General features: G+C 31.8%; 1 protein-coding gene across 1 annotated transcript in view; it reads right to left on the reverse strand.

Annotated features, from left to right (window-relative positions):
• LOC118181503 (astacin-like metalloprotease toxin 5) overlaps positions 1–10,804 on the reverse strand; it is a 29,341-nt gene extending 18,537 nt beyond the window's left edge. The window contains exons 1-3 of the mRNA XM_085806960.1: positions 10,702–10,804; positions 7,146–7,210; positions 4,287–4,362 (exon numbers count right to left, since the gene is read on the reverse strand). Of these exons, the coding sequence (XP_085663086.1) occupies positions 4,287–4,362; positions 7,146–7,210; positions 10,702–10,765 (205 nt within the window). The 5' untranslated portion in view covers positions 10,766–10,804. The remainder of the gene's footprint in view (positions 1–4,286; positions 4,363–7,145; positions 7,211–10,701) is intronic.
• Positions 10,805–11,155: the final 351 nt, after the last annotated feature.

Consider the following 11,155-nt stretch of genomic DNA (forward strand, 5'->3'; position numbering starts at 1 on the left):
CAGCTTTAAAAAAAAAGCCTCCGTTGCCTCCTCCAGCCACAGTCTCCGTTGAAGTCTGACTAGTGAATCGAAGATCTCGTCTGCTTACCTCTGAGAATTAACAATATTTTTGTTCGGAAAAATGCATTTTAGACATTGCCTTCTGCATGATTTTTGAGACAAGAAAACTACTGCCATTAATTTAATCTTTCATTGGCATTTGATGCAAAAATTGGAAAAACACACATTTCATGAAGATTATAGGATAAAAGAATGTTGAGAATCTGTATTTAAATTAAATGCAAACTGGTCCTCAACTTATTGGTGAAATTAATTCATTATATAATTTCTCCTATTAGCTTTTAGATCAGATGTGAATTACCTGAATTCATTTCAATAGCGAGAAACTGATTTGGATTCAGCAATAGGCCTTTTGTGACTTCCTGACGATTAACATTTTAAAGTTGTGGTATTATCTCCAGACCCTTGAAATGATATTTTGTCGGATATTGATTTCTCTGTTGATGGCCTCTGCAACAGATGGCTTCGAATCCATCAACTATTATTTGATGGATTCACAGGATTTGCAATAAAGAGATATTATTTGATATTTCTTTATTGCAAATCCTGTGAATTATTAGAAAAATAATATATAAATAAGAAATAATATATATTTCCATTTTTAGTTTCAATTAAAGCTCTCATTTTCTGGCATTAGTTTTAATACTGGGTTCGAAAGAGGTGCTTTCATTTTCATTTTATTTCTAATAGAATTTTTCACTGAGCAGCTATTACAGGCGATGACTATATAGTGGCAGTATGCCGGTAACTCCAAAAAGACTTTATTACTATAGGTACTAACACCAAAATCTCCACATGATCGCCTGGCACTCTGCCACCTTCTGCCAAATTACTGCAAAGTGTAGAGTACTATAAGCATTTCCACTTCTGTTGGTGTTTCTCAGTGACCACCCTAAAGAACTGATCAGCCTCTTTCTATTCTAATGGATCTACGGTAATGCTATAAATGATCCTTCGCAGTTATTATTAACGAAGAGACACAAGGACTCATATTGGCTAAGTGTGACGGAAAATCAAGTATCTACCATTGTCCCTGACACAGGAGAGTAGTGACAGCGCAGGCATTAGACCATCATGCATTATTATGAAGAAGGATGGAACCGCCACTAAAATATCATCTGCATCCAGAATTCAGGAGAAAGTGACGCACTTCCTGAAGATGAAATGCATCAACCATCATGGCAATGGCACGACAGTGTCAAAAATGCCAGCTCTATCTTTTCTGCCATGGTGAGGATGTCAACTTTGGAGACAACTACCAATGGTTTGTGTCTGACGAAAAAAAGCCTGTACCTGTTCACCGTCTAAATCGATATAGTTTCAATTAAATTCAAGTTTAATTATATTTAATTAGTTTTCGCTTTGAGGGTATCAAAGTTCACCAAAAAGCTCTAATGTAATAATGTTGTAAAAATAATGTTCATAAATTCCGTTGTTGTTTTTAATGTCACTCCGTAGGAGTCGTTCACTGTGTCGGAGAACCGCAGATAGGAAATTTTATGGTTTTCTGATTTTCTGGTACTTTGATATAATTCAATATTTGATATCCAGCTTTTATCCAAGTAACAAAAGCTGGATGTATTATTAACGAATTTCAGTTTTGTCCCATTAACATTAATTAACATTTTTATCAAATTTTGAAAAAAATTAAAGTAAATAAAGAGAGAAAATGATGTATAAGTGTAGAAATTTAATCAAAGTAACTGAAAATGGTAAAAAGATTCGAAAAAAAATTGCCGAAACCTTAACGGTACATTGCGTACTGCTGCATTTCATTACAAAGTTTATTTTAAGCTCTATAATGTATGAACATGCAATCATTAGGCAGCATTATGCATTAAAAGCAAGAATTAAAATTATGTAGTAGAAAAGCTATTAAGTTCCTTTCATAGATGGCACCACAAGTCAGCTGGGATCGAAAAGTATATCCATATATATTTCTGAAATTACTGAAACGCCTAATTCCATATTTTTTTTTAAATAGTAAATCTTCCTTTACCAGTACTTTTGCTTCATTTTACATGTTTTTTCTCAATTCACAGCCATATTCTTCTTTAAAAGTTTTGACGCAAAATATATTGGTATCCTTTTGGCAACAGCATGCTTAGATGCCTTATGAATTTTTTCCCTAACTTTTCTCCAATGAACTCATTTGCTTATTGCTGACAGAGTCATAGCTAGGGTTTTCAGCGCCCAGGGACAACTGAAGATTTCCCCCCTTGCCCCCCCCCTCTAGCTACGCCCCTGATTGCTGAATAAACTGTTTTATACAGTGCGCAACGAACACCTGAAAATCTTAGCGTTATACTCGTAACAACATTGGATAATTGAAAATATTTGGGAATTTGTATGCTCAGCAGCTTAAACGAATGTAAAACACTCCATATTTTACTGGAACCTTGTGACTGGAATATCCCTTATCCAAAATACCATGCCTATTAATGAATAGGGAAAAAATTCGGAAGATATCTCTATCCCAATGATAATAATGCTCTTTCAAGTAGTGAGTAAGGCAGGGCAACTTGGCATACATCAAATTTTATAAATTTAGGCCTCTAACTGATCAACTTTTAAAAAATCTTTCCTTTTTTACACCCATGGAAGAATTTTTATGTGTTGATGAACAAATGTGTGCGTTAAAAACTAGACGTCACTTGAAACAGTTACATGCCAGATAAACATTATACATATGGTTTTAGGTTATTCGCTTTGAGTTGTTATATCTGGACCTGCATAAAATTTTAAATTTATAGAAGTCAAGTTGACGAATCATCTTGTATGCTACAAGCATCTGATTGATGTGCCAGTAGTAAAATTATTAGATTAATTCGTCCTGTTAGTGAAAACGTTAGTCATAAATTATATTTTTATAATTATAATATATCGATTCCTCTTCAAGTATATTTTAGGAAAATGGGGAATTTTTTCTCTTGGAATTGTGAGAAGTAGAATTGATATTTAGAGCTTAATTATAAATTTCCACCCATAAACAGCTAAAATTAGAGTCACATCACTGAATTTTTCACAATATGAAAGATGTGAACTTTTATGTCTGTCCTCGAAAGGTAATAGAAGTGTCAATATGTTCTACGCGTTTGCTGGTGCACATCCTGTAAATGAAATAGAACGCTTTGACAGGAAGCAAAAGTATCATGTGAAAGCTGTTTTTTATTATGTAATAGAAACACATAATAAAGGCTTGGGGATGTGGACCTACTTGATTCTCTCGTTGGACGATACAAAATGAGTATGCAATCCAAAAAGGGGTATTTAGATAGTTCTATCATTTATTTGATATCGCTGTTATCAATGTGTGGTGATTATGTAAGAGAGCATATAAGCACGCAAGCAGAAATGAGAAGCCAATGAAACTACTTGACTTCAGGTTGAAAGTCACAGAAACTATGTGAAAATTTTGAAAAGTGAAGGAGGCCAACGTAAGAGCAAACTGAAAAGTTGAGGGAGAAAAAGAAAAAAATAAAAATAAAAACTCTCATTAAAAGACTCCAAAGAACGTCCGTATATTACTATATAGATCACTGGTGGAAAAAAAATTGTAGGATGTTAAACTAGGAAGGGAAGGGTTTACAAAAGTGCAGAGCACTAAATATTCTATTCGTTTACGAAAAAAGTATTTCATAGGTAAACATTTAAAATAAATTTATATGTCATATGCATCATGTATGCATTTTTCATAAGACATGACTATTGGTATAATGGTGGCATTATGTTGCCATTTCACAATAGAATTTAATAAAAAATAAAGCCAAAATCTTAATTGTAAATTTTTAAAAATATTGTCTATGATCTTTAACCATACTCAATTCCATAAATATTTTTGAACAAAAAAATAAATAAAACTTACGTAGTCGAGGGTTGTCAGTTTACCGAATAACGCGCTAACAGTGCCATCTACAGCAGAAAGATATACGAAAGAAATCCGATTAAATCATGTGCTCATTGGTGTGCTGTTATGCTGGAAATTCATATTTTTACCGTATTATGATTTTTGATTCATTTTAGATATTCTATTCAGGACACCTTATGAGACATTCTTTACTATGCCATTCGTAACTCTGTGAATAAATTAGATAACTATGGAAATTTTGATTTGAATGATGTTTTTAGTTAAACGTTTTATAAGTACAAGACAATAATATGTAGGAATTACAAATACAATATAGGCACCGGTTACGGAAAATGTAAATCACTGCAAATTTTCTTACCCAGAGATCTGTCAATAACGTAAGGAATGCGTTTATTGGGCCATCTTCGCCTCTCGTAAGGAACAACATTTCTATCCTGAAAGCAAAAAAGTTAAAAAAGGTAAATGAAACCTATTCTAATAAACTTAGAATTAATATAAATTCCAAAAGTTATAAAAGCAGAAAGTTTCAATGCGAGACATATGACATAACACAGTTATAATTTTTGATAACATGTTTGTTCTCTCGGGCGTTAGAGGCCAAAGAGGCCTAGTCCGCTGAGATCCTACATTGCGTACAGTATAGATCTCTTAGATGTATTGATTCCATACTAGCCTGATAGTCATGGGATCCTGGCCTACACAAGCGAAAAATCGTGGAACGACAAATCGTAGTTCCGAGTTCGTGGAATGATAGGCCACGATCCTGCCGCGTCGAATTCTGACATATGCTAGTAGGAGTTTATCCTTGTTTGACATTTAAAAAACCCTATTCTTTGAAAAGGCAAAACGAGTGGCAATTTCGAATGTATTGGAAATTGAACAGTAGGTCACGGATAACACGGGAACTATTTTTTGTTTGATACATATCCTATTTTAGAAATATTGTGTACAACCAATTTCACTAGATTAGCATTTTTCAAATTATGTTTCGCTGAACACTGGTATTTCACAGTCACTAAGTGTTGCGCAGAAAATTATAAAACTGGAATTAAAGAGCAACGAAACATTGTCTGATTTGATGTATTTAAAACAATTTAAAACATAAAAAGAAAATTTAAGGCTAATACATAAAAAGTGATTTTAAATCGAGTATTTAATAAATTTAGTTATGTAGCAGGATATCAGAACGCTTAAGTTACCATAAAAATTCAAGTAGAATGCATTTCTGGTAGTGTTTCTGTTCTGTGCTCGGAAGTAACGAAGTATTTTAGTTTAATTTTAATATTTTAAAAATGTTAATTTTCTTTGCAATTTTACTTTTTTAATCTTCTTTCAAAAACTGCAAGTAAATATAATGTTTTTATTATCTAATAAGTGCAATATTCTTAATAGTCAAAAGTACAATTATTTAAAAAATGAATATTGTAGTTTTCCGCCATGATGGATATATACCAAAAATTCAAATTTCACATGTTAAATCATTGAAAACTAAAAGTGTTTAAAATTTTTTTTTGCATTTTGTTTTAATTTAATTATTTGAGTCATTTTTTACCCATTAAAAAATTAAAAACCTTATCTTATTTGCGTATTATATAAAAAGATAAAATAAATTTTTATTTCTTTTATTGCTTACCGAAACCATATCCGTATTTTCATTTATTGTAACTAAAAACCCAAATTCATTCTAGTGCTCCTTAAAAATTTTGGAACTTAAAGTAGTTTCCATTTAAGAACAGTTTGAGAAATGCTGCACTAGATGATTCTGAACCTGTGGATCGTGGCGTCGATAAAGTCGCATTACGTCAGTGTTCAGTACAAGAATTCAGTGGTACTGGAAAACAATACTCCAGCACTGAATACGGACAGAAATAATAATTAAGTTATTGCTCGTAGTTTTGTATTAATTTAATGTAAATATAAATATTTTATATTAATATTAATCTTAGAAAGCTTATATTAATATAATTTAATTAAATAGAAATAATGTATTCTTCCTTGTTTATAATTATTTTTTGCTTTGCAGTGGGTACATTTTACGACAGTTCGTTTGCAGTAATTACTACAATGGTAATATATCATCTGAACTAAATTATGACTGGTTTTAATTGTTGATAAGAAAAATACAGAAAAGAAAATCATAAAAAGACATGGTACTTTTCCGTTTCGCCGGCGCAAAACTCGCCAAGCAGACTTTATTGGCGAAAACACACAGTGTACACATAAAAAATGTTAACAAATGTTAGTTCTAAGAATTTCTAAGGCATAAACATTTTAATATCGTTTAAAATTTTGTATAAAGACAATAAATATAGACAATATATGTGTAAAAAGACATTAATTTCAGAATTTACTATGCTTTCATGGTACAGCATCTCGATTTGCCGGTTCATATCACGTAACCTCATTTGATGTAAAGTACGCTACAAAAATCTAATTCTCTCAGTAATTATCGACATTAATTAAGTTAAATCTTAATGTAGAATAGAAGTTTAAATGCACGAATCATTTTAATTCGTACGAATAGTTTACTCAGATATTATGCACAACCGCAATGCTTTACTTCGCTTGTGCATTCTCATCAGAATTGATGAATTTAAGCCTTTACCTTTTCTATATTTTCGCCTTCGGTGAGTGATGTGATTGCACCCTAATTCACTTTAATTACTGCGAATGGCCTTAGGGCATAAAATTTTATGTGATTGTATACGAGTATTGAAAGAAATAATCAATTTGATAAGAAATGGCTGCGAATTGTTTTGAAAATGAGGCTTAGAGTTACCAACGAGGATATTAGACTTGGCACCAGTTGTACCACTGTTGGCGACTTTATCGCTGCGCCGGCATAACTGAAAAGTACCAAATAGGGTTACATTTTACATTAATAAAGTAAATTAAAAATATATTTTAAATCTTATATAATAAAAAAAATCTTCTAAATGAAAGAAATGTATCTTTTAAGTTCAGACTTCTATTAGTAATTGTTTCTGATAGTAATTGTCTAGTCTAAAGATAGATTTTTGAAGAATTAGTTTTTACATGTACAAAGTATCCGACTAAAAACAGATCGAAAGGGAACAGAAAAGCATGCTAATTTATGTTGATACAGTAAGCGGTATTCGTTTTTTATAGTAGGGTTACATGAGATACATTGTAACGTGTTACATGTACGTTCGTGTTACATATGCACTAATAAATTATTTAAGAAAAAATTACTTACTCCAGGTTCAAATCCTAAAATGTCTCCTTGAAAGAGATCTGGATTCTGCAATGCCAGGCGAGTTTCTGTGTAATAAAAAATAATATTATAAAAGATGTACTATACCAACGGTGTCCAATCATTTCTCCTTCGCGTTTCCCCTTAATAGATTTTTATAAAGTACCGCCCAGTGCCTATGGCTCTCCCACCCTGCTCAAGTATTTCCGGAAAAATATCTGATTTTTGCTCTGTTTTATTATCATAAAATTAATTTAATATCATAAAATTAATAAACTGCAAACAATGAGGGCACAAAAATATAAGAATGTGTTATCAGCCGATAGATGGCATTGTAGAAAAGCCGCCGATAGAGGGCGCACGATATCAATCGAGAATCGGGAAGCGAGAGATTAGGATTAATGTTAAGAATGTTCCGTAATGATATGTATATAATTATTGTAATAATAAAGCATTTATAAAATGCAAGAGTTATCCCGATTGAATGAAAAGTGAAAGCCCGACTTACCCCTAGCCGTCCTGAGATTGATAACGGAGATTAAAGCTAACAAATGTGTACCACTATATTTATAATATGTATATAAGTATATGCAAGAATATAACAATGCATATCACTATTATTTAAAATAAATATTAATTATTTATTTTAAATAAGTACAGCGATAGCACGAAGCACTTCAAAAACAGCTCTCAAAGAAATTTTCTCAACCTTTTTCAGTATGATATGTGGTCACATTTTACAGCAACGCAGGCGCAATAGCCCGAAGAGCTGTATATATTTTTTATGATATTATTCAGCTCAGTAGGAAATACAGATGCGACTGCCAGGCCACTTCAATGAGCAATTGTGGTAGGAATCGGATCTGAGTCTCGTGAAAGAAGTTGCTGCATGGAAGATTCTCAAAAATATTATTTCCTCTACGAAGAAGAAGAGGATCTCTGCGAAGACATCCTTCTGCTTAGAGCATACTTTTGTATTCATCGACATCATCCAAATTTAAAAAAAAAAAAAAAAGTTTAGGACGAAATGCAGCAGTGCTGAATGAGGTAGATTTTAAATTATTCTATGAAAGCAATTTTAGAAACATATGTTTTTCTGCTCATTCATTGAAAGTAGTTCATTATTTAGCTTTTCATTCGAGAAATTTTGAATTTTAGAAGGTTGCTGGAAGTTTAAATAAATTTAATTTCCTTTCTTTCAAGTGCTGTTCTTTACATTACTGAAGTTTTATACCGGTCAGAGAATAAGGTATTTCTCCCGTCTTCTTAGCATGCCTTCGTAGTGTAGTGGTCAGCACGCTGGGTGCGTATTCCAGAGATCCGTGGTTGGCGAGGGAGTTGCTCATTTTTCATCATTCCTGCTTTAAAAATAACATAATGACTCTACAAGTGTTTAAGAAGAGAAAATGTTATTTAACGAGAAAACTAAGAACTGTTTGTAGTATAGTACCTATTTCAGTAAATTAATCCTTAAAAAATTGTCAACATAGTAGTTAGCTTTAATAATATGCTGTAACTAGCTTCAATAAGTAATTATCAGCTCCTTTATTTAGAAATGAATTAACTTTTACTCTACAGTTTGTTTGCTCTCTGCTTTGAACCAGCGACATAATGTTGTTTAGTTCCTCTCTGAAAAAGAAGTTTGTTTGTCTTCTTAATGAAATAAAATGTCAGTTTTGTCTGAATAAACAAAACAAAATGTATCAGTGATAAAGATGAATTCTTCACATGATCAAAAGAATTAGCACTGCAGCGAAATCAAAGATTGAATTAAAAATGCTCACCACAATTTTTAAAATGCAGATCTTGCCACCAAAGCAATCTTCGATAATGAATATTTTGGTTTTTAAATGCTAATCTCTAAAGCGGAACTGTTTTGTTATGATTTCCCGCGCTTTAACTCAAGATTACTTACAAGACTCTTTAATTCAAGATTACGATTCTTCATGAGATCTACTAAATTCTTTATTATCCCTTTATTTAACTATTTCTCAGAGACAGTTGCTCAATATCAAATGACATATCACATGATGATTCTCTATTTTCTTCCTGCTTTTTCTTTGCAATCTTACTTCACATGACTGCTGACCGGTACGATTTTGCTAATTTCTCTGAAGTGTTTAAAATATCTAAATTTCCTTTTTTACGCGGCACGTTTGTGATCATATTTTTAAAAAAGTAATAAAGGCGTAATTTAACAAGATGAACTAATTGAAGCCATTGGTCTATGACCAAATATGCGGCAATTAATGCAGGGCATAGAAATGAAAAATAATGTTTTCGAAGCGTGATAGGAAATATTTTCCTAGCAAATTGCGTTCTTTGACTATTAATCTGAGCTCCTATATCGAAAGCAAAAAATTTGCATTTAAACCTATTGCATGCATAGCAAACATGGAAACCCACAAAGATTCAATAAAGATAGTTTCCTAGTTTGGGTGCTGCCGCCCACCGTTGAAGGTTGTTCAGAATTTGGGCAGAGTGATTAGTTTAAAAAGTAGTAAAGAGGCATTCAGAAAGAAGGAGTAAGAGCAAACGGGTAAAATGTGGCTGCCAAAAAATTTTTTTTTAAAGTTATAGTCACATATCTTTTATAATATCTGTACGAATGGTGTCCCTCGAACTTTCATGCGTGTTGATCCAAGTTATGAATAGGTTTCTTTTTTAATTTATTTATTTATCTTGTAGAGACATTTGGTGTTTTTTGGAAGCAGAAGACATGAAAAATGAGCAATGCCCTCACCGAGACTCGAACCGCAGATCTCTCGAATACGCGCAGAGTGTGCTGACCTCTACACCATGAAGGCATTCTAAGAAAGCGGGAGAAATACCTTATAAAACGCAAGTCACAAACTCTGTATAAAATTCCAAAACCAAGACTGCAAATTCAAGCCTGCATGAATAGCCAGTACCGCCAAGTAACAATAACGTCACTACGCGAGCTGAGAGAAATCTGAGCATATATTTTCAAATTTCTTTCTATAAATAACTTTAAGAGATTTTTAATCATTATCATTCTGTTATAGCGTAGTGAGTTTTAATCAGCAGGTCGGTGGTTCAAAAATGCAATATGTATCCATAAATTTCAATGCGATTCATTTAGAGTTTCCATGTCACATTTAAAGAACATCTAATATATCATTATTGCTGATAAAAAGGAAGGTGAGTTAAAAAAATCCTCAAAAAAAAAAAAAAAAAAAGATAAGAAAAAACGGCAGGCTGGAAAAAAATTGGAAAACTGTGATAAGTGCAAAAGTAATATTTTTTAAAAAATATTTTAGCAGTCATTAGAAAGTCTCTGATTTCATAGATGCTAATTACTTGTACATCAAAAATTAATTTATTTAGAGATTCATTTAGAATTAAATGATTGTCATTTAAGTTCTGTACTTAAACATAATGTCAATGATTTCTCATCAATACTCGATGATTGATATTATTAAATATTATAAGATAGAATAGAATTTATATTTTTTCCAATCAATTAAATGCCGTTTTATCTTTTATTATTATTATTATTATTATTATTATTATTATTAACATAAAAGCTATGTCTTACTTTGTTTTCTGACCGGAGAGGCAGCCGCCACAGCAATAAGAAAAACAACTACAATCTTTATCATTCTTTATGTTAAACGTGGAAACGAAAGCCATAGAATTATTGAAATGAGGTATTTATGTAGTCCATATCAGTTACATTGAATGAGTTTATCACTTTATGCTTTTGGTAGTTATCGAAATTTGATAAAACGCTTGTGAATTTCGCCATCTGGCAATTAATAAACTATTAAAACATTGATGAATTACGTCACTGTGATTTAATACATAAATAATGCTAACGTATAAATAATTCATGCATATGCACATCCATAGATATAAATATATATTTAAAATTCATTTCATATTCAGTTCGTCATAAAGGTATGCAAAAAAAAAAAAAATCAAATTGTAATAAGAAATGGGCAAGATGCAACCCCCTGGATAAAGATGAGATAGAGATAAATTTTTCATTT

The sequence above is a fragment of the Stegodyphus dumicola genome, chromosome 1 (assembly GCF_044657685.1).
Source record: "Stegodyphus dumicola isolate Sdum_Otavi_A_Nest chromosome 1, ASM4465768v1".
NCBI classification, from domain to species: domain Eukaryota; kingdom Metazoa; phylum Arthropoda; class Arachnida; order Araneae; family Eresidae; genus Stegodyphus; species Stegodyphus dumicola.